Source organism: Anomaloglossus baeobatrachus, chromosome 5 (genome assembly GCF_048569485.1).
Source record: "Anomaloglossus baeobatrachus isolate aAnoBae1 chromosome 5, aAnoBae1.hap1, whole genome shotgun sequence".
NCBI classification, from domain to species: domain Eukaryota; kingdom Metazoa; phylum Chordata; class Amphibia; order Anura; family Aromobatidae; genus Anomaloglossus; species Anomaloglossus baeobatrachus.
In genome coordinates, this window is record NC_134357.1 from 262,501,521 (window position 1) to 262,526,578 (window position 25,058).

The window sequence follows — 25,058 nt, forward strand, 5'->3', positions numbered from 1 at the left end:
GGGCACAGAGGCTGATGCTGCGGCCAGCATGGGGGATGGAGCACTATGGGGGGTGCGCAGCATGGGGGATGGAGCACGATAGGGAGTGCGCAGCATGGCGGATGGAGCACGTTTGGGAGTGCGCAGCATGGCGGATGGAGCACGTTTGGGAGTGCGCAGCATGGGAGATGGGGCACGATGGGGAATGCGCAGCATGGGGGATGGAGCACGATGGGGAATGCGCAGCATGGAGGATGGAGCACGATGGGAGGTGCGCAGCTTGGGGGATGGAGCACGATGGGGGGTGCGCAGCTTGGGGGATGGAGCACGATGGGGGGTGCGCAGCATGGAGGATGGAGCACGATGGGAGGTGCACACCTCCCCCCAACACACACACACACGCGCACTGCACAACACACACACACTGGGAAACACAAACACCGCCCTACACAGACACCCACACACAGACAACGCTGCACACACACAACACCCAACACACAAACACTGCGGCATACATAAATATACGCACATACCGCGCAACACACACACTGCACAAAACATACCTCCCCCCAAAACACACTCAAACCACGCAACACACACACAATGCTACAGACACACAGCGCTCCACAAACAACGCAACACATGCAACACACACAACGCAACACACAAACAACACCGCTCTCACCCCCCGCCATACCCAGACAACACCAAGAACATGTACAGCGCCCTACACAAACACTTGGCAACTACACACAACAAAATCTATATATATAACAAAAATCATACATGAACTACACAATACGTAAATTCTAGAATACCCGATGCGTAGAATCGGGCCACCTTCTAGTAGAGTAATAAGGCCTACTGGGTGCCCCTTTAACAGTTAAAAAAAACTTTAGTACCCCTATAATGTAATAATATCTCTTAAGCCTCTTAGTCTTCCCACATACAGTAATAATAACCTGTGAGTCTCCCCCACATACTGTAAACTAATAATTCTGGGTACCAACACAAATAGGTATAGTGCCCTATGTATATCTAATATATAAAGCTCAGTGTATGTATCTGTGTATGTATGTATGTGTGTGTGTGTGTGTGTGTGTGTGTGTGTGTGTGTGTGTGTGTGTGTGTGTGTGTGTGTGTGTGTGTGTCCGCTAAAGGAATCTGCACCGTCGCCTTTACAATCACGAAATTTTGCACAGACACCACATGTGACCCAGGGAACATCGTAGACTATGTTTTGACAGGAAAATTTAACCCCGCGCTTTACAGTTACTCTCCAAAAAACATGCCTCCATTAAAGTAAATGGAGCCTGGAACTACAGGTTATTAGTAGGATCTGTGATTGGTTGCTATAGGAACAAAAGACATTCATAGTATAAGAAGCTTATATGTGAGGTAATAAGATGTCGGTGGGGAGACGGATAGCGAGAGACAGAAAAAGACAGACAGACAGAGACAGACAGGGAAAGAGACAGAGAGATAGAGACAGACAGGGAAAGAGACAGACAGAGACAGACGGGGAAAGAGACAGACAGAGACAGACCTGAAAAGAGACAGATGGGGAAAGAGACAGATGGGGAAAGAGACATACAGACATGCAGACATGCACAGAGACAGACAGACAGGGAAGGAGGAGACAGCCAGAGAGACAGACAAAGATAGATGGGGAAAAACACAGACGTTGATAGAGACGACGGGGAAAGAGACAAAGAAATAGAGACAGACAAGGAAAGAGACAGACAGAGACAGGCAGACAGGGAACGAGACAGGCAGGAAAATACACAGACGAAGAGACGGGGAGACAGACAGGGAAAGAGACAGACCTGGGAAAGAGACAGACCTGGAAAGAGAGAGAAATAGAGACAGACAAAGAAATAGACAGACAGAGACAGGCAGACGGGGAAAGAGACAGACGGGGAAAGAGAGAGATAGACAGACACAGAGATAGAGACAGATAAACTGATACAAAGACAGACAGAGAGATAGAAACAGACAAAGACATAGATACAGACAGACAAGGAAAGCGACAGACAGAGACAGACAGATGTGATGCCCTGGACTATCCAGGTAGTCACAGGTAGGCCCTTGCATAACACCCGTCCCCTAAAAAGGTGTCACCAGCCAACCATAAAACCCTAGTCACCTCCCTCAGGGTTTGATGGACACACCAGGCGGCGTGCCCAGGCGGTTGGACACGCCCATCGAGGCGTTCACAGGTCCTGAGGCAGGAAAAACAAGAGAGATCAGTTTAGAGTTCGAGTCGAGAGGCAGGCCTGTGAGTCAGGTCTGCAGCACACTAACCGGTGCCAGGGTAGGAGCCCTGGTACCTTTGGCTAGGAGGCAGACGGTGGCCTCAGCCTGCAGGAGCCGGGAAGACGGCTCGGTGGAACCGTAAGATACAGGGACAGGGTAGTGGCCCGCCGGTACCGAACCGGGGAACCGACTGGAAACCGGAGCACAGAAGGGGGATACTCAGAACCTGAAACGAGGTCCCGAAACTACCGAACCCCGTTAATTAACTGATTGAGGTCTGGACTTTAGGTCCTTTCCCACCCAAGTCCCGACTGAAGACAACAGCCCACTGAGGGGGATAGAAAGCCACCGCACAGGCAGAGAGATCCCATGGGCCAGCGTCTGCGGGCAAACAGGCTCTCCCGACATACACAACGCCGGGGAGCGGGCTCCCGTTGCTGAAGCACGGGCAGCCCAAAGTACAGTACAAGGTGCAGGAGAAAGGCGGAGACCACCAACCCGAGTGGGGGACCAGACGCAGCCGGCTGCGGGCACCGACCACCATCATCTTGGTTTACCAGAGACTCTTGTGCATCAATCATAGTGAGTACAACTGGGCCCTCGGGCCGCGCACCACCCTGCACCACCAAGCACCGACATATCATCCTGAACAGGTCCCGGGGCCATCACCCCTGCCCACGGAGGGGTTAACACCTTTGCTGCGCAACAACGCCCCCGGGTGTCCACACTCACCACAACCTGTGGGTGGTGTCACGAACGTAACCAAAACTACGGCTCCGGCCATACACCTACCCCCTTCAAAGCGCCAGCCCCTTTCAGAGCGAAGTGACCCTGGGTCTGGAGGCGCTCGAGCCACCCACCCGGATCCAAGCAGATCGGCTGCAGCCGAGCGTGGGGCGGTACACAGACAGCGACTGGGAGAGAGACAGAGAGACAGTTACTATCCCGGGCAGTGCCCGGGTACTACAGCTAGTATCTAATATATAAAGATGAGTGTATGTATGTATGTATGTATGTGTGTATGTCCGCTAAAGGAATCCGCGCCGTCATATTTACAATCACAAAATTTTGCAAAGACACCCCATGTGATTCAGGGAACGTCATAGACTATGTTTTGATGGGAAAATTTAACCCCACGCTTTACAGTTACTCTCCAAAAAACATGCCTCCATTAAAGTCAATGAAGTCGCGAGCTATAGGTTATTAATAGCAGCTGTGAGTGGTTGCTATAGGAATAAAATAAATTGTTAGTATAAGAAGCTTATGTGTGAGGTAATAAAATGTCGGTGGAGAGACTGATAGAGACAGACAGAAAGAGACAGACAGAAATAGACACAGACAGAGTAAGAGGCAGACAGGGAAAGAGACAGACAGAGACAGACAGGGAAAGAGAGAGACAGACAGGGACAGACAGGAAAAGAGACAGACAGAGAGAGAGACAGTCAAAGAGGCAGACAGACAAGTAAAGCGACAGAGAGAGAAAGTCAAAGAGACAGAGGCAAACAGACACAGACAGGGAAAGAGACAGACAGACAGGGAAAGAGACAGAAACAGGGAAAGAGACAGAAACAGGGAAAGAGACAAAAACAGGGAAAGAGACAGAGACAAGGAAAAAGACACGGAAAGAGAGACAGGGAAAGAGGCAGACAGACGAGGAAAGAGACAGGCGAGGAACGAGACAGACGAGGAAAGAGACAGACCTGGAAAGAGACAGACGGGGAAAGAGACAGAGGGGGAAAGAGACAGATGGGGAAAGAGACAGACGGGGACCGAGACAGATCTGGAACGAGACAGACATGGAACAAGACAGACCTGGAATGAGACAGACTGGGAAAGCGACAGACAGGGAAAGAGACAGATGGGGAAAGAGACAGAGGGGGAAAGAGACAGACGGGGAAAGAGACAGATGAGGAAAGAGACAGACGGGGACCGAGACAGATCTGGAACAAGACAGACATGGAACAAGACAGACATGGAACAAGACAGACCTGGAATGATACAGACTGGGAAAGCGACAGACAGGGAAAGAGACAGATGGGGAAAGAGACAGATAGTGAAAGAGAGACAGGGAAAGAGAGAGACAGATACACAGAGACAAACACAGAAAGAAGCAGTCCAGTCCCATAGAAACAGATCCCTGGAAACGTCCAATTAAACTTTTTATTTTAATTTTGATTTTAAAGCAACATTATATATTTGTCATCTTTGATCATGTGTATTAATGCTCCATAGGGAACAAATGCTTGGGCTGATGGATCTCCATTCAACTTTCTGAAGTTTCCCGGAGGCAATATCATGAAATTTTTTGGTGTCAATAAGTGCTTGAGCCTGAGCTTTGGAGGTAACAAAGTCATATAGAAAACCAGTGGCAATAGAACTATATGAAACAAAGTGCAAATTAAAACATTTCTCTTACCCACAGTTAGGGTTGCCAGCTGATACCATGATGCCACTGCAGGTACTATGCTGATATCTGCTCCTGCTCAGAAAGCTCTACTTAGGTCGGCTTTACACGTCCAACATTCATGGCCTGAAAATGGATAATGATGTACATACTGGCTACCGGGTCTCCTGTCCCCAACCACGATATCTTTTAATATGCCTAAGAGACTTTTGAGTATGGGTAAGAAGCTCATCTGCCAGTCCATGCTTCATGGTCTCTACTCTGACAGTCAATGTTGAAAGTGTAAAGTTGGCCTTACTCAGTGCGTGATTAACCCTTTCATTATTGTAGACCACAGAGGATGCTTTAAATAATGTAGGGTGTTGCTATTAAACTTTTAATTACCTTAAAACCTTAGGATATTAGGTAATAAGAAGTCTTGATATAAAAGCACACCCTTCTTTTTATAAAGCCGGAATATAGGGTTAGAAAAGTTGGCAACTCTACCTATAGTCATAACTTAAATTCAAAATGTCTCTGTTTGGGGGCCTGAGGTCTTGTTAGTTGAATATTGTGCAAATACAATTTACCATCAGCATTAGGCTTAGGCTACACAGCAACATTGACTGCAACATAAGTCACATGACCAAACATTGCTAAATGTCAATACTACATCGTAGCACAGTACAAGTCAATTGAGTCACGTAGTCTCCCCGAGGGGACTGTGATCAGCATGTCGCACAAAAGTCCAAAGGCATCAGATTTTTTGCAATTTGCAAGTGATTTAGAAGTAACACTTAACAATCTTTGGCCCTGCATCTTGTGTCATTGCCAAAGTCATCGTGTAGCTGTACCGTGGCTTGGGGCGGTAGACGTGGGTGAGTGACTCATTTTCCATGTCCCGGCATGCTACAGAAAGATGAGGGTCCAGGGTGTGTATGTGTGGTGCTACTATTACTACTGTGGACACCGTCAGGTTCAGCCCAGTCGTGCTGTGAGTGGAGCCAGACCCCTTTATCCCCAAGATGAGGAAGTCAGACAAATTTGTAAAACAGAGTCCTTTTTACTGAAGAATAAAATTATGTACAAAGCGAAGCAGGTATCCCACTTGTGTTCTTCTGAACAATAAAGAGGCAGATGCATAGTGGTTCTGGACTATGGCACAATACTTGTGAACGTTTCATATGAACAGCATAGCAATAGGAGTGACTCTATTCTTTAATGAAAGGAATGTAGGGAACTCTTGCTAGCAACCACCCTAAAGGCACCCCTGGTTTGAACAAATCCAATTTCTATTTAAGTCTGCTACCCAGAGTTCAGTACACTACTGCTACATTTCAAGCTGTTTCAGTCCCAGAGTACCCTACTTTCATGAGTTAGAGAACTACCACCACTGTAGGTTACTGGCTGACGCTTGCTCCCTTTTCCTTGTCACACACACACCCAAAGTTATTCTCCTTCCTCTTAGGGTGTCCTCACTTCTTCTTTGCTCACCAACAACAACCCTGAACCAGGAATTCACTTACATTGGTCTCTATCACTTCTTCCTCCCCTTGGTTGACTAGGTATTAACCCTGATGAGAGAGATACAATCTTGGTACTATAGATAGGGGAAAATGTAACTGACTCACCACTCTTTATAGTGTCCAGTGTGGTTATGCAGTAGTGCTCTGCTGAGCGATCCTAGGACAAGGGAAAAACTGTAAATCCAAACATGAAGACAATCAGTGGCACTTGCTCCGAAAAATAAAAAGCATCCACTTTACTGAATTCTTCTTAAAACATGTCTTCCCATGGAGAAAACAGCTGAAGACTTGAGGAAGTGCACATTGGTGCAAAATGGCTGTCATCTGAACTCCTGCACTTGTAGCCTTCTCCCCCTCCCTCTTAGAGGCGTGTTTTAAGAAGAATTCAATAAAGGGGATGTTTTTATCTTTCAGAGCGTTTGGATAGGTATTAACCCAGTCCTTTCCAAACAAGAGTCTATATAAGAGTAAAAAGAAAGATAGTGACCTCTTGTGGCCAGTAGTTAGTACTGCAGCCCACAGGGAAATTAACACTTGGTAGCACAGGAAAACATTGCAGAATCCAAACGATACCCATATATGATTGGTGTTCTTAGGGGTACATTACAGGCTACCCTCCTCCTTACATAGCCCCAGCCACCTAAATGTGCATATATATATTTATTTTTATATATATATATATATATATATATATATATATATATATATATATATATATATATATATATGCCAATTACAGCTCTGGTTGGGCCAAGGCATATGTGGTCATTAATATTTATAATAATTTAGATGTTCACATATAAGACATCTGGCAGAATGTATTATGATAGAGAAAAAAGCAAAGACATTCGGGAAATCCTTTTTTATATACCTTAACATTTCTCTCTAGGTGGAAACTTTTGGGATCAACTAAACTGTGTCCAGAGGCTCCATTTTATCTGCATCTACAAGCCAAGTCAGCTGGGAGTCTGAAAAGCATATCCAAAGCAAGACTCTTACTCTGATATTACAAATGTGGCACCAGCAGAAGCAGCCAATCAGTTACCAGATTTAGAGATGACATTTATAATTGGTCTCTTTCTTTTAATAAATGTATTCTTCTTTTAAAGTAGTATTCCAGATAAGTATACTTGTCTATATGCAGTGGCCAAACCTGGACAAGATCAGTGAAACAGACGGTTGTGCTCCACTGCTTCTGTAACTCCCATAAATATGAGTGGCGGTTACAGAAACTTCTTACCACATGAAGCCACTAAATTATGAAACCACTTCATGCCTTGACCGATGCATCTACACATGAATGGCTGATACAGGAATATGTATTTAAAGGGGGTTTCCCCCCAACAAAGTTTATTTTAATCAATAGATCCTGGAATAATAATAAGTTCCACAATTGGATGTGATTAAAAAAATGTTCATGTGCTGAGATCTGATGTGTGCTCCCCTGCCCTGGAGATGTGGTATGATCAGACCATGTCCCTGTACAGTCAGACACAGCCATTACACAGTACATAGCAGGGGGACATATATAAGATTATCTCAGCACAGGGAACATTGTTTTCTTTAATCACATCCAATTGTGGAGATAAAGTGTTCTCCAAATATTAGAAAAAAATGATTGTATAATAATATGCTGATTGATTTAATATTTTAAGGACTTATGATCCTTTGCCAACTACAGACTTTTCTAACATTTGCATCGTGAACTTTTGGAATAGTTCATGAGGTATGAATACTTTTTCAAGGCACTGTAGGTACAGAATGTTTCTAGGGATGTGCTTTGTTATACTTTATTTTGATATATTACCAATCCTCAGAACATTCCACCCAAGTAGCCTGCATCTTAAAAAAGACCTGTCAACTTCTGGAAAACGTCCTGACATAGAGGGCAAAAAATAAATCCATTCATAAATAAATATTTAGAAAATAAAAAAAATCTTGTCTAATTTAATGATAAAAGCATTGACCTTTTAAAAAAGGGAGAGTAACGTCAGCTAAGGTCCTATTCTTAAAGAACTACTGGACTCGTGACACAGAGAAGAAATACATAGTGCGAAGTAGTCAAAATGACTACCTCAGTAGTTCTAGTGTTAAGGAGGCTTTTCACTGAATACTGTTTTACCATATGGCACCGCATCACACCACATTGAAGTCTCGTAATCTACAGTGCTGAGACAGTGTGAGAAAGCTTCTGAGGATGGAAACATCACTTAGGGTCACAACCAAGGCATACTTTCCAAATTTCTACCAATGTATCATTTGTCTAAATAAAATCTACACATTTTGCTGGATAAACTGAGTGTGCAGTAAAAATGTTATGTACTCTTGGACACCACTCATGTCTTATAGCACCTCCAGAATAATACGTGAGTACACCCCGGTTTGTGCTATATTCCATTTCTTCTCTGTCTCACTATTTTGATAGCTGTATGAGACTTCCTACTTCTGAGCGAGAACCATGTGAAGGAAGACCGAGTCAGCAGCATGAACACACAAACACAGGCGGATCTGTGCTGCTGTCTTTATGCTGGAAGTATTTATAAGGCCTAAAACACACTTCCGCATAAAAAACGTACATGTGACACGTTCCGTTTTTCGGGTCCGTGTTCCGTCTTTCAGGGGCATTTCTCCCGTATGTATGACATCTGTGTGATGGCGTATGCTCTCCGTGTGCGAGTGTGGAATGTCCATATTGGCATAAAATACGTACGTATGCAATCCGTGTGCGTCCGTTTTTAGAGAGCCGCATTCTTACCCAAATAACATTGTTAATCCTTCATCATGAGATCCTGGTGTTGTTAATTGGTCAATTTCCGTCCCTCATTGGTAAATAAGGTTTAAAAACATTTCTAATCATTGTTTTTAGGCTCTTCCACTCATTAGGCTGACTCCAAAATATCTCTCTCCAATGAAGCAACCATGTATTTGCTATGGTTGATATCTAGGAGATTTGGGGTTAGGAGACATATGCTTGATTATGAACCACCTGTAGAAAAGAGGATGTGGATCCACCCCCTTGTCAAACTAAGGAAGACACATGGCCATTTTAATATTCTTTATGGAGAAATGCGCAATTTTCCACCTAAATTTGAAGCCTACTGCAATATCACCATCACATCCTTTGACAACATCCTTGGCCTAGTGCATCACCAATTGAAGCATCAAGACACCTGTATACGTCTCAGCATCTCCCCTGAGGACCGCTTGTTGGTTACTTTACGGTAAGGGGGGCTTTGCACACTACGACATTGCAGCTGCGATGTCGGTGGGGTCAATTTGAAAGTGACGCACATCCGGCATCGCATGCGATATCGTAGTGTGTAAAGCCTAGATGATACGATTAACGAGCGCAAAAGCGTCGTAATCGAATCATCGGTGCAGCGTCGGCGTAATCCATAATTACGCTGACGCGATGGTCCGATGTTGTTCCTCGCTCCTGCGGCAGCACATATCGCTGTGTGTGAAGTCGCAGGAGCGAGGAACATCTCCTACCGGCGTCACCGCGGCTTCCGTAGAATATGCGGAAGGAAGGAGGTGGGCGGGATGTTTACATCCCACTCATCTCCGCCCCTCCGTTCCGATTGGCCGCCTGCCGTGTGACGTCGCAGTGACGCCGCACGACCCACCCACTTAACAAGGAGGCGGGTCGCCGGCCAGAGCGACGGTCGCAGGGCAGGTGAGTGCATGTGAAGCTGGCGTAGCGATCATTTTCGCTACGCCAGCTTTCACAAGATATTGTACCTGCAACGGGGGCGGGGACTATCGCATGCGACATCGCAGCATCGGCTTGCGATGTCGCAACGTGCAAAGCCCGCCTAAGTGTTAAAATCTATACTCAGACGTTAATTTGTTGGTTTGAAATGTGAATCAATTTTAACCCATGCTGTAAATACCCATATGTAAACACATATCTCTATGTATGCTTGTTTAAACCTTTAATATCCAATAATAGCACTTTATAGTCACATAACATGGTCAGAGTGCTTAAACATCCCATTCTACCATGTAATAGAAAAATGAAACGATATTCAAAACTCAATCTTGTTTATTAAACAGAAATATAATTAAATTTCCAATATGGAAATAAACGTCTTTTCTTTCTGAGTTACCAAAAATACATACAAAATTTGTGACGCATGGTATGTATCCAGCCATTGTATGAAACATTACTTACAAAAACATATACCACTATAATAAATATACATAGTAATGTCATGTCCTTCATATTTTTAGTTACCTTGCAACTGGGCAATCCATCAGCAGTCTACATTTTGAATTTTTATTGGGAAGATCGACCATTGGCATGATAATACTGCATACCTGCACTGTGCTATGGGAAACCTTAAACATCATGTCATGAAGCAGCCTACATCACAGGATTGGATGCGCATTTCTGAAGAGTATTTTGAGAAGACATAATTTCCGAACTGTATTGGCACCATAGACGGAAAGCACATTAGAGTGAAGAAACCACCTAACTCTGGTTCTAGATATTTTAATTTCCATAAGTTTTTTTCTGTAGTTATTTTGGCTTTGGTAGACACTAACTACTGTTTTCTTTTTGCTGATATTGGGGCCTATAGCAGTGCCTCTGATGCTAGAATTTTCAGAAGCTCACGTTTAGCAAGACGATTAATGTCTGACAACCTACATTTACCTGCACCCAGACCTTTACCTGGTACTAATGGCCCTAATGCACCATTTGTCATGGTTGCAGATCAGGGGTTTGCCTTGTCGAGGCATCTGATGCATCCATATCCAAGACGTGGACTGTACAGATCAAAAGCCCAATTTAATAGCACATTGGCCAGAGCACGTTGCTATGTGGAATGAGCCTTTGGAATTTTAGCATCAAAATGGCGCATTTATCAAACTACCATCCAGCTCCAACCAACCACCATCAAGGCTGTAATGAAAGCTACAGTAATATTACATAATTACTGTAGATTATATGAAAGCAATGACGATGACATTGACGATATGCCTCCTCTAAATGCCTCATTAGTAGGTAGTGGTAGTGGAATGACCAATTTGGTCACTTCTGGTCTACAAGTGAGGAATCAGTTTAAAGATTATTTTAGTTTAAATCTGCCTAATACTGTCTAATTAGGACATTGTCCTTCAGTTATATCACTCTTTTACATAATTACAAACACATATGTTTCACAAAAGAGAAAATGCCCATGCATAGGTATATTTTGTTTTGTTTTTTTGGATTTCTTGTATTTTTGCTTTTTAATAAATAATTTGGAATTATTGTATTCCCAAATTTTACCAAATTATGTTTTTTTGTGTTTGCCAAATTAGTAATGATAAAGAATTAAATGTTTTGTCCAAATATTGTCATAAAACAAAAATTACTGTTTTTTTTTATTAAACTATGTATGGCTGTTATCTTTTGCAAGACACCTTGTATCTTTTTATTTTATACAAAATTTGTGCTGAGACATTATCCCAGACAAACCACCATACTGTATTATGCAATAATGTCACGCAAACATAATTTGTTTCACAATATTGGAATACAAGTATGGGACCAGACCATATGCACATACTGCATATTGGCAGGATTTTACAATATAGATAAAGGTGTTTGAATGTAAATGTAGTAGGGTAAGTGCGTGCATATTTTCCCAGAACAAAGTTGTTATAAATGGATGGTCATAACCTCATGTCCACAGAAAGGCAACATTACAACATGCAGGTACTGTTTTGAAAGTGATAGAGTAAGGGCGGCTTTGCACGTTGCAACATCGCACGTGCAATGTCGGTGGGGTCAAATCGAAAGTGACGCATATCCGGCGTCACTTTCGACATCGTTGTGTGTAAATTCTAGATGATACAATGAACGAACGCAAAAGCGTCGTTATCGTATCATCAGTGTAGGCTACGTCTTTTCCATAATTATGCTGCCGCGACAGGTACGATGCTGTTCCTCGTTCCTGCGGCAGCACACATCGCTGTGTGTTACGCCGCAGGAGCGAGGAACTTCACCTTACCTGTCGCCGGCGGCTCTACGGAAGGAAGGAGGTGGGCGGGATGTTTACATCCTGCTCATTTCCGCCCCTCCGCCGCTATTGGCCGCCTGCCGTGTGCCGTCGCTATGACGCCGCACGACCCGCCCCCTTATGAAGGAGGCGGGTCGCCGGCCAGAGCGACGGTCGCAGGGCAGGTGAGTGCATGTGAAGCTGGCGTAGCGATAATTTTCGCTACGCCAGCTATCACAAGATATCGTATCTGCGACAGGGGCGGGAACTATCGTGTGCGACATCGCAGCATCGGCTTGCGATGTCGCAACGTGCAAAGCCCGCCTAACGGTCTTTAGCATTTTGACCCATTATGAACTTAAGAAAACCTACACATATGGGATATGTAATATGTAACATTTTGGAATGTTTTGAGAACAGCCCTAACCAAAAAAACATTCCAAAATGTTATTCTTACAATAACTATAACAAATTATGTGTCAACTAAATCATCTAGGCTAGTGATGCTTTCCTGAGTAGTCTCCATGGCATTGTCACCTACTGAATACGTTGGCTGCACAACACTAGATGTTGTAGTGCCTGAACAGTGTTTACACTAATGACATTTGTTGTGCTTGGAACAAACATTGCTGTAGTTGTTTGACCAGATGGAAGACCAAGTGTAGGTGGAACATATTGTTGTGAGGGAAGAGGCTGAGTATGTGGGTATGTGAAGTTGGAAGGGTAAGGCTGACTTTGAAAGTACTGTTGCTGTGGATTAGGTTGCATAAGGTAGGAGGCTGGTTGATGTACCATTTGTGGTAGTCTATGAACATTACTTAAATTACTTGGATAGTTAATATAGGGTTGCATAGGTGTCTGTTGGGGGCCTTGTTGGTAAAAAGATGGTTGTTGTGATGGCATTTTTGTAAATAATGGACCTGTTTGGTGTGGGATAGTTGTTGGTCTATTTTGTGAATCACTACCCAAAGAAGTAGAGGGCCACTGTATATGTGTTTGTTGAACTACAGTATTTAGTTGAGAATTAGATGTCTGTTCATCAGTTTGGGTTTCAAAAGTTAGTTGTGTCGTGTGTGTGTGTGGGCCACGTGGATTTGCTCTCCATTGCGCTATCGCTTCGAAAACATATATGGGCTCAGGCTGACGTTGGGTAGCAGAAATCAGTGTGATTATGGACGCCCTTAACCTGTCCTGCCAATCAGGTGCAACCAATGCAAGAGAGGGAGAGAGGGAGCGACAAAATCTCTCTCCATCATTCTCTGGTATCAGTGAATTCATCATGTGTATTATTCTGGTATCAATGATATCTGTCAGGGTGCATAAATCCTCATAACCCCTATGTCTGTGTCCACGGATAGCTTGAGGTATTGTGCGCAGGGTATTTGTTGCTGGTCTTGGCTGTGTGCCTACATTTTGTTGTGTTCTACTTTCTGCAAGAACTGGTGATGGACCACTTTGTTGCCCTGTAGACTGGCCTGTGATTGGAATATTGGATTGACTTGTTCCCAAACCCAAATCAGATGACACTTCGTCTGCTTCTGGCTGGATGGAGTTCTGGGTTGTGGGTTGTTGATAGGAGGTTGGCTCCATCTCGGATGCTGATGTTGCTGTTGCAGTTACGACTGTGGACTGGGCCTCCTCACTGTCTTCTAGATTATCCTCGGTACTATGTGATGAAATGACAATATTAATGTGGGTATAAATTAAAACAATAAATCCATGTGATCACAAACTATAAACTTACTTTGTCACCTCCATAATTGGCATAAGGTAGCTGAGTCTGTCATAATGGACATATTTTTTCTTCTTTGAACCTGCAGCTGTGGTAGCCACTGGGTTAAATTTGCGGCGAAATTGGTCGCATGCAGACCGCCAACGCCGTTTAACCATATTCACTGAAACAAATCAACAACAAAATATTTGTTAGCAAAATAAACATAAGAAATCTATGCCGCTAAGTTCTTGTAATGCTCATAGAAAAGATTTGTCGTTTACAAACCCAGATGCAAACTAAACCATCATCCATGTCTAGCATATAGTGTCATTATAGACACATAAGCAAGCCATAATAACCCAGTTACCATGCCAATACAAATGTAATATGTAAAAACCCAGCTTTTATTTTGTATCTCTAAATCAACTGTTAAGGCATGAAAAAACCTTGCCAAAAAGCCATGGCCAAAAAGCAAACATTGCCATATGTGTCATATTTATGTACACAAAGAAAAAAAAATTAACATTTATATAAACGGCTTGCAATAAAAATAAGAAAAAAATATAACAAATGCTAATCAGTCCTATGCAGGTGAAGCAATGAGTATAGGGATGTTGAACACCAACAATATACTATCTAGGTTTGTCATTTTTAAAACATGTAAGCCTGTTGCTTTACCAACATGCTATGTATTTGGCAAATGCATGAAATGCTTAACAGGCCAAATATCCATTTGTCCAATCTTACAAAAGCAAAGAATCCATCAAAAACAACAAGATGCATACTTTCCTGTATGCGTGTCACTAGTGTAGCTCAAAATGAGTCAGGCCCATTAATAAAAGCCTAATATATTATGCAAATATGGATATAATCTGGCTACAGAATGAGCACATGTAGGTAATGACAGAAGCCATGGAAATATCTGTACTCACCATATCTATTTTTCCTTCCAGGGGTGCAGGGCTGTATTTTGCCTTCGTGCTGCCCTAGGCACTTTAAGTGGTCGCGCCCCTTAGTGACAACGTAACACTGAATTTTCGCACTCGACATCTGTTTAAGGCAGATCTACTCTGTAAAACACTTTAAAAAGTATCAATGAGAAACAAAGGGCACTAACCCCCCCCAATGGGGATCACCACAGGCACATCAAAATATAGCATGAGTATAAAATATTCCCACCACACCATCCCCACTTATATACTGTGACTGTCACACTGCCCCTAATAAACTACACACTGCCCTCCCTTATAAATTATACCCACCACACCTTCCTCAATTATGAAATATGATCTGCACATTGACCTCACATCATGCTGCCCCCTCCTCACAGTGTCCCATGCATGCTGCCCCCTCCTCATAGTGTCCCATGCATGCTGCTCCCTCCTCAATGTCCCATGCATGCTGCCCCCTCCTCACAATGTCCCATGCATGCTGCTCCCTCCTCACAATGTCCCATGCATGCTACCCCCTCCTCACAGTGTCCCATGCATGCTGCCCCCTCCTCACAATGTCCCATGCATGCTGCCCCCTCCTCACAATGTCCCATGCATGCTGCCCCCTCCTCACAATGTCCCATGCATGCTGCCCCCTCCTCACAATGTCCCATGCATGCTGCCCCCTCCTCACAATGTCCCATGCATGATGTCCCATGCATGCTGCCCCCTCCTCACAATGTCCCATGCATGCTGCCCCCTCCTCACAATGTCCCATGCATGCTGCTCCCTCCTCACAATGTCCCATGCATGCTGCCCCCTCCTCACAGTGTCCCATGCATGCTGCCCCCTCCTCACAGTGTCCCATGCATGCTGCCCCCTCCTCACAGTGTCCCATGCATGCTGCTCCCTCCTCACAATGTCCCATGCATGCTGCTCCCTCCTCACAATGTCCCATGCATGCTGCCCCCTCCTCACAATGTCCCATGCATGCTGCCCCCTCCTCACAGTGTCCCATGCATGCTGCCCCCTCCTCACAATGTCCCATGCATGCTGATCCCTCCTCACAATGTCCCATGCATGCTGATCCCTCCTCACAGTGTCCCATGCATGCTGCCCCCTCCTCACAATGTCCCATGCATGCTGCTCCCTCCTCACAGGGTCCCATGCATGCTGCCCCCTCCTCACAGGGTCCCATGCATGCTGCCCCCTCCTCACAGGGTCCCATGCATGCTGCTCTCTCCTCACAGTGTGCCATGCATGCTGCTCCCTCCTCACAGGGTCCCATGCATGCTGCTCCCTCCTCACAGGGTCCCATGCATGCTGCCCCCTCCTCACAGGGTCCCATGCATGCTGCCCCCTCCTCACAGGGTCCCATGCATGCTGCCCCCTCCTCACAGGGTCCCATGCATGCTGCCCCCTCCTCACAGTGTGCCATGCATGCTGCCCCCTCCTCACAGTGTGCCATGCATGCTGCCCCCTCCTCACAATGTCCCATGCATGCTGCCCCCTCCTCACAATGTCCCATGCATGCTGCCCCCTCCTCACAGTGTCCCATGCATGCTGCCCCCTCCTCACAGGGTCCCATGCATGCTGCCCCCTCCTCACAGGGTCCCATGCATGCTGCCCCCTCCTCACAGTGTGCCATGCATGCTGCCCCCTCCTCACAGTGTGCCATGCATGCTGCCCCCTCCTCACAGTGTGCCATGCATGCTGCCCCCTCCTCACAGTGTGCCATGCATGCTGCCCCCTCCTCACAATGTCCCATGCATGCTGCCCCCTCCTCACAGTGTCCCATGCATGCTGCCCCCTCCTCACAATGTCCCATGCATGCTGCCCCCTCCTCACAATGTCCCATGCATGCTGATCCCTCCTCACAGTGTCCCATGCATGCTGCTCCCTCCTCACAATGTCCCATGCATGCTGCTCCCTCCTCACAATGTCCCATGCATGCTTCCCCCTCCTCACAATGTCCCATGCATGCTGCCCCCTCCTCACAATGTCCCATGCATGCTGCTCCCTCCTCACAGTGTCCCATGCATGCTGCCCCCTCCTCACAGGGTCCCATGCATGCTGCCCCCTCCTCACAGGGTCCCATGCATGCTGCCCCCTCCTCACAGGGTCCCATGCATGCTGCCCCCTCCTCACAGGGTCCCATGCATGCTGCCCCCTCCTCACAGGGTCCCATGCATGCTGCCCCCTCCTCACAGGGTCCCATGCATGCTGCCCCCTCCTCACAGGGTCCCATGCATGCTGCCCCCTCCTCACAGGGTCCCATGCATGCTGCTCCCTCCTCACAATGTCCCATGCATGCTGCCCCCTCCTCACAATGTCCCATGCATGCTGCTCCCTCCTCACAATGTCCCATGCATGCTGCCCCCTCCTCACAATGTCCCATGCATGCTGCCCCCTCCTCACAATGTCCCATGCATGCTGCTCCCTCCTCACAGGGTCCCATGCATGCTGCCCCCTCCTCACAGGGTCCCATGCATGCTGCCCCCCTCCTCACAGGGTCCCATGCATGCTGCCCCCTCCTCACAGGGTCCCATGCATGCTGCCCCCTCCTCACAGGGTCCCATGCATGCTGCCCCCTCCTCACAGGGTCCCATGCATGCTGCCCCCTCCTCACAGGGTCCCATGCATGCTGCCCCCTCCTCACAGGGTCCCATGCATGCTGCCCCCTCCTCACAGGGTCCCATGCATGCTGCCCCCTCCTCACAGGGTCCCATGCATGCTGCCCCCTCCTCACAGTGTCCCATGCATGCTGCTCCCTCCTCACAGGGTCCCATGCATGCTGCTCCATCCTCACAGGGTCCCATGCATGCTGCTCCATCCTCACAGTGTCCCATGCATGCTGCTCCATCCTCACAGTGTCCCATGCATGCTGCTCCATCCTCACAGTGTCCCATGCATGCTGCCCCCTCCTCACAATGTCCCATGCATGCTGGCCCCCTCCTCACAATGTCCCATGCATGCTGATCCCTCCTCACAGTGTCCCATGCATGCTGCTCCCTCCTCACAATGTCCCATGCATGCTGCTCCCTCCTCACAATGTCCCATGCATGCTTCCCCCTCCTCACAATGTCCCATGCATGCTGCCCCCTCCTCACAATGTCCCATGCATGCTGCTCCCTCCTCACAGTGTCCCATGCATGCTGCCCCCTCCTCACAGGGTCCCATGCATGCTGCCCCCTCCTCACAGGGTCCCATGCATGCTGCCCCCTCCTCACAGGGTCCCATGCATGCTGCCCCCTCCTCACAGGGTCCCATGCATGCTGCCCCCTCCTCACAGGGTCCCATGCATGCTGCCCCCTCCTCACAGGGTCCCATGCATGCTGCCACCTCCTCACAGGGTCCCATGCATGCTGCCCCCTCCTCACAGGGTCCCATGCATGCTGCTCCCTCCTCACAATGTCCCATGCATGCTGCCCCCTCCTCACAATGTCCCATGCATGCTGCTCCCTCCTCACAATGTCCCATGCATGCTGCCCCCTCCTCACAATGTCCCATGCATGCTGCCCCCTCCTCACAATGTCCCATGCATGCTGCTCCCTCCTCACAGGGTCCCATGCATGCTGCCCCCTCCTCACAGGGTCCCATGCATGCTGCCCCCTCCTCACAGGGTCCCATGCATGCTGCCCCCTCCTCACAGGGTCCCATGCATGCTGCCCCCTCCTCACAGGGTCCCATGCATGCTGCCCCCTCCTCACAGGGTCCCATGCATGCTGCCCCCTCCTCACAGGGTCCCATGCATGCTGCCCCCTCCTCACAGGGTCCCATGCATGCTGCCCCCTCCTCACAGGGTCCCATGCATGCTGCCCCCTCCTCACAGGGTCCCATGCATGCTGCCCCCTCCTCACAGTGTCCCATGCATGCTGCTCCCTCCTCACAGGGTCCCATGCATGCTGCTCCATCCTCACAGGGTCCCATGCATGCTGCTCCATCCTCACAGTGTCCCATGCATGCTGCTCCATCCTCACAGTGTCCCATGCATGCTGCTCCATCCTCACAGTGTCCCATGCATGCTGCTCCCTCCTCACAATGTCCCATGCATGCTGCTCCCTCCTCACAGTGTCCCATGCATGCTGCTCCATCCTCACAGTGTCCCATGCATGCTGCCCCCTCCTCACAGTGTCCCATGCATGCTGCCCCCTCCTCACAGTGTGCCATGCATGCTGCCCCCTCCTCAGTGTCCCATGCATGCTGCCCCCTCCTCAGTGTCCCATGCATGCTGCTCCATCCTCTCAGTGTCCCATGCATGCTGCTCAATCCTCACAGTGTCCCATGCATGCTGCTCCCTCCTCACAGGGTCCTATGCATGCTGCTCCCTCCTCACAGGGTCCCATGCATGCTGCTCCCTCCTCACAGGGTCCCATGCATGCTGCCCCCTCCTCACAGGGTCCCATGCATGCTTCCCCCTCCTCACAGGGTCCCATGCATGCTGCCCCCTCCTCACAGTGTGCCATGCATGCTGCCCCCCTCCTCACAGTGTGCCATGCATGCTGCCCCCTCCTCACAATGTCCCATGCATGCTGCCCCTCTCCATGAGCTCCTAATGCTGCCTTACTCTTTTCCATAATGACACCTCCATGCTGCCCCACTCATCATACTAAGACCACCACACTAACGCTTATGCTGAGACCCCCCCCCCCCCCCCCACACACACACACACACACACACACACTACCCCACTCTTGATATTGACTCCCCTACATTGCTCCACTCCATACTGAGCTCCCAATGCTGCCCCCCTCTCATTCTGAGTCCTTACACTCCCCCCATCGATTTTGTCATTGCACTATCCCTCAACCCTTGTCCTCTGTCTCTAGCATTAGCCCCTCCCCCCAGCCTCCCCCCCCCAGCCTCAGCCTCTCTCTCCCCCCAGCCTCCCCCCCCAGCCTCAGCCTCTCTCTCCCCCCAGCCTCCCCCCCAGCCTCTCTCTCCCCCCAGCCTCCCCCCCAGCCTCTCTCTCCCCCCAGCCTCCCCCCCAGCCTCTCTCTCCCCCAGCCTCCCCCCAGCCTCTCTCTCCCCCAGCCTCCCCCCCAGCCTCTCTCTCCCCCCAGCCTCCCCCCAGCCTCTCTCTCCCCCCAGCCTCCTCCCCCCAGCCTCTCTCTCCCCCCAGCCTCCCTCTCCCCCCCAGCCTCCCCCCAGCCTCTCTCTCCCCCAGCCTCCCCCCAGCCTCTCTCTCCCCCAGCCTCCCCCCCGAGCCTCTCTCTCCCCCCAGCCTCCCTCTCCCCCCAGCCTCCCCCCAGGCCTCCCCCCCCAGCCTCTCTCTCCCCCCCAGCCTCCCCCCCAGCCTCTCTTCCCCCAGCCTCCCTCTCCCCCCAGCCTCCCCCCCAGCCTCTCTCTCCCCCCAGCCTCCCCCCCAGCCTCTCTCTCCCCCCAGCCTCCCCCCAGCCTCTCTCTCCCCCCAGCCTCCTCTCCCCCCAGCCTCCCCCCCAGCCTCTCTCTCCCCCCAGCCTCCCCCCCAGCCTCCCCCCCAGCCTCTCTCTCCCCCCAGCCTCCCCCCCAGCCTCTCTCTCCCCCCCAGCCTCCCTCTCCCCCAGCCTCCCCCCAGCCTCTCTCTCCCCCCAGCCTCCCCCCCAGCCTCTCTCTCCCCCCAGCCTCCCCCCCAGCCTCTCTCTCCCCCCAGCCTCCCCCCAGCCTCTCTCTCCCCCCAGCCTCCCCCCCCAGCCTCAGCCTCTCTCTCCCCCCAGCCTCCCCCCCAGCCTCAGCCTCTCTCTCCCCCCCAGCCTCCCCCCTCAGCCTCTCTCTCCCCCCAGCCCTCCCCCCCAGCCTCAGCCTCTCTCTCCCCCAGCCTCCCCCTCAGCCTCTCTCTCCCCCAGCCTCCCCCCCAGCCTCAGCCTCTCTCTCCCCCCCAGCCTCTCTCTCCCCCCAGCCTCCCCCCAGCCTCAGCCTCTCTCTCCCCCCCACCTCCCCCCCAGCTCAGCCTCTCTCTCCCCCCAGCCTCCCCCCCAGCCTCTCTCTCCCCCCCAGCCTCCCCCCCAGCCTCAGCCTCACTCTCCCCCCAGCCTCTCTCTCCCCCCAGCCTCCCCCAGCCTCAGCCTCTCTCTCCCCCCCCCAGCCTCCCCCCCAGCCTCCCCCCCAGCCTCTCACTCCCCCCCAGCCTCCCCCCAGCCTCAGCCTCTCTCTCCCCCAGCCTCCCCCCCAGCCTCTCTCTCCCCCCAGCCTCCCCCCAGCCTCTCTCTCCCCCCAGCCTCCCCCCCAGCCTCTCTCTCCCCCCCAGCCTCCCCCCCAGCCTCTCTCTCCCCCCAGCCTCCCCCCCAGCCTCTCTCTCCCCCCAGCCTCCCCCCCAGCCTCTTCTCTCCCCCCAGCCTCCCCCCAGCCTCTCTCTCCCCCCAGCCTCCCCCCAGCCTCTCTCTCCCCCCAGCCTCCCCCCCAGCCTCTCTCTCCCCCCAGCCTCCCCCCAGCCTCAGCCTCTCTCTCCCCCCCAGCCTCCCCCCCAGCCTCTCTCTCCCCCCAGCCTCCCCCCCAGCCTCAGCCTCTCTCTCCCCCCAGCCTCCCCCCCAGCCTTTCTCTCCCCCCAGCCTCCCCCCCAGCCTCAGCCTCTCTCTCCCCCCCAGCCTCCCCCCCAGCCTCTCTCTCCCCCCCAGCCTCCCCCCCAGCCTCAGCCTCTCTCTCCCCCAGCCCTCCTCTCTCTCCCCCCAGCCTCCCCCCCAGCCTCAGCCTCTCTCCTCCCCCCCCAGCCTCTCTCTCCCCCAGCCTCCCCCCCAGCCTCAGCCTCCCTCTCCCCCCAGCCTCCCCCCAGCCTCTCTCTCCCCCCAGCCTCCCCCCCAGCCTCAGCCTCTCTCTCCCCCCAGCCTCCCCCCCAGCCTCTCTCTCCCCCCAGCCTCCCCCCCAGCCTCAGCCTCTCTCTCCCCCCAGCCTCCCCCCCAGCCTCTCTCTCCCCCCAGCCTCCCCCCCAGCCCCTCAGCCTCTCTCTCCCCCAGCCTCCCCCCCAGCCTCTCTCTCCCCCCAGCCTCCCCCCCCAGCCTCAGCCTCTCTCTCCCCCCAGCCTCCCCCCCAGCCTCCCCCCCAGCCTCAGCCTCTCTCTCCCCCCAGCCTCCCCCCCAGCCTCTCTCTCCCCCCAGCCCCTCTCTCTCCCCCCAGCCTCCCCCCAGCCTCAGCCTCTCTCTCCCCCCAGCCTCTCTCTCCCCCCAGCCTCCCCCCCAGCCTCAGCCTCTCTCTCCCCCCAGCCTCTCTCTCCCCCCAGCCTCCCCCCCAGCCTCAGCCCTCTCTCTCCCCCAGCCTCCCCCCAGCCTCTCTCTCCCCCCAGCCTCCCCCCCAGCCTCAGCCTCTCTCTCCCCCCAGCCTCCCCCCCAGCCTCTCTCTCCCCCAGGCCTCCCCCCCAGCCTCAGCCTCTCTCTCCCCCCCAGCCGCCCCCCCCAGCCTCTCTCTCCCCCTAGCCCCTCAGCCTCTCACTCCCCCCCAGCCTCAGCCTCTCTCTCCCCCACAGCCTCCCCCCCAGCCTCTCTCTCCCCCCAGCCTCCCCCCCAGCCTCAGCCTCTCTCTCCCCCCAGCCTCCCCCCCAGCCTCAGCCTCTCTCTTCCCAGCCTCAGCCTCTCTCTTTTCCCAGCCTCCCCCCAGCTTCTTTTCCCAGCCTCCCCCAAGCCTCTCTTTTCCCAGCCTCCCCCCCAGCCTCTCTTTTCCCAGCCTCCCCCCCAGCCTCCCTTTTCCCAGCCTCCCCCCAGCCTCTCTTTTCCCAGCCTCCCCCCCAGCCTCTCTTTTCCCAGCCTCCCCCCCAGCCTCTCTTTTCCCAGCCTCCCCCCCAGCCTCTCTTTTCCCAGCTTCCCCCCCAGCCTCTCTTTTCCCAGCCTCCCCCCAGCCTCTCTTTTCCTAGCCTCCCCCCAGCCTCTCTTTTCCCAGCCTCCCCCCAGCCTCTCTTTTCCTAGCCTCCCCCCCCCAGCCTCTCTTTTCCCAGCCTCCCCCCCAGCCTCTCTTTTCCCAGCCTCCCCCCCAGCCTCTCTTTTCCCAGCCTCCCCCCCCAGCCTCTCTTTTCCCAGCCTCTCTCTTTTCCCAGCCTCCCCCCCCCAGCCTCTCTCTTTTCCCAGCCTCCCCCCAGCCAAAAAGAGGCATCGCAACGATCATCAACTAACCTGTAAGGTGCCCATACATTCTAGGCTCTGCCTTACGCATACCTGCTCCGGTGCCTGCTGCCCTGCTCTGCTATTATCCTCTTCTCCTGGCTGGCTCCAGCTCCAGTCGCGTCCTCCTCCGCGGCGTGTGTTGTCTGCAGAATTGGACGCTGCAGCACGGGGCAGTGAGCTGATTGGCGCGCCCCGCGCGCCTCTGACCCGGAAGTGCAGGTGCTGGAACTTCCGGGGTTAATCAGCTCACTATGCCTGGTGCCCTCCGTGTATTTAAAGAGACAGAAGTGCGCCTTTCCTCTCCCTCTCAACCCCCCCTCCCCCCGAGAACACAGCGAAGTGCAACGGAGGGAGGGGCGGGGGGCGGGGATGTAAAAAAAAAATAAAAAAATTTTACATATATTTTTTTTTTTTTTTTTTTTTTGCTGCCAGAAAGTGCCGCCCCCCCTCAACGTGCCGCCCTAGGCACGGGACCACAGGTGCCTAGTGGCAAATACGGCCCTGCAGGGGTGCTTTGAGACCATCCATTTCTGGGGTAGACTTGTTCAGCAACAGCCATCCATGCTCTCTCCACCATCAACCTGTCATGGTATCCATCAACACGTGTGTCCCACAGCTCTGGATGCCTCTCTACTTCTCCAATCAGCCTCTCTGTATCGATCCTTGGCGCCATTATGAGTACCTGTGGTGTTGTCTTAGCTCAGTGTTCCCCTGCAGTGAGAGGACAGGTGCCCAGCTGCAGTGTGGCTTGCAAATGAGACAGGATATGAGTGTTTGGTGCCAGAATTAATGGCCTTCAATTGACCTGATAGATTGGAAACAAGTGTTGCTGATGTTTGGATGAAAAACACACACGGACGATACATGCTGAACACGGACATGCTCCGTGTGCCGTCCATGCAGGCACGGACCCATTGACTTTAGCGGGTCCGTGCCTGCGAGCTGACCGCCAAAAACGGACATGTAGTCCGTGCGGGAAAACGCACACACGTACTTAGCACACGGACACTCGTTCCGTGAGATTTTACGCGTGTGTGCCATCACCCATAGGCTAACATTGGTCACCGTGTCTCCGGTACGTGCAAAAACGTACCAAGCACGTACCGGAGGCACGGATGTGTGTTGCAGGCCTAAAATATGATAAAGCATCTTTAGGCTATGTGCCCACGTGTGCGTATTGCATGCAGTTACGCTGCGATCTGCACCGCAACGTAACTGCATGCGTCCTGCGTCCCCTGCACAATCTATGGAGATTGTGCAGGGGCCGTGCCCACGTGGCGTATTAGAGCGCAGCGCTTCGGCTTCTGCTCGAAGCGCGCGTTCTAAGAAGTGACATGTCACTTCTTCCGTGCGGTTTTCATGCTGTCTATAGGGAGAGGCAGCATGGAGAACGCACGTTCTCTGCAGGCACCATGCGCTTCAGAATGGAGCTTTTCAGCTGCGCTCTGAAGCGCACCTTTTAGCTGCGGTGCAGAGCGCACACGTGGGCACATAGCCTTAGAAATACTTTTTCTAAAGATCCTTTTATCTATGCTGCCAGATGCAGGGATGGTTAGGCAGGGATTAGCACCATGCACCTAGAACTGCTCGTGGTTCTGGCTGCATATTGGACCTTACAGGTTCCCTTTAACAATGGAAAGGTGATACTGGGATTAATCAGTCATCATCAGACTGCGGACCATACAGGAACCACAGTGCTGATGACAATTAGTCGGTATCTATCTATATATATAATTGCCTTATTCTGTCTGTCTGTCTGTCTGTCTGTCTGTCATGCTCCAAAGTTGTGTCCTTACGGTGACACAAAGCTGATTGGCCGCTGGGCTCGCCATGGCCCCGCCCCCCCACACAGATTGGCCGCTCGCCCAGGCTGCGCCCCCACACGGATTGGCCAGCCGCTCGCCCAGGCTCCGCCCCCCCCCACAGATTGGCCTCTCGCCCCGGCACCCTGCAGGCATTGGCAATTCGGCCACGCACGCCCCGCCCCCCCTCACGCAATGCACGCTAGCTCTGGCCCCGCCCCCCTCCCCCCCGCGCATTCCCCGAACTGACACGGCTGTCACGGAGGTGAGTACTGTACTCCCCCCCCCCCCCCCGCGCATTCCCCGAACTGACACGGCTGTCACGGAGGTGAGTACTGTACTCCCCCCCCCTCCCCCCCCCCCGCGCATTCCCCGAACTGACACGGCTGTCACGGAGGTGAGTACTGTACAAC

The 25,058-nt window shown here is 51.6% G+C and overlaps 1 protein-coding gene across 1 annotated transcript in view; it reads left to right on the forward strand.

Moving 5' to 3' along the window:
• LOC142309946 (struthiocalcin-2-like) overlaps positions 1-7,252 on the forward strand; it is a 75,548-nt gene extending 68,296 nt beyond the window's left edge. The window contains exons 5-6 of the mRNA XM_075347419.1: positions 4,468-4,576; positions 7,034-7,252. Coding sequence (XP_075203534.1) covers positions 4,468-4,576; positions 7,034-7,116 — 192 coding nt within the window. The 3' untranslated portion in view covers positions 7,117-7,252. The remainder of the gene's footprint in view (positions 1-4,467; positions 4,577-7,033) is intronic.
• Positions 7,253-25,058: the final 17,806 nt, after the last annotated feature.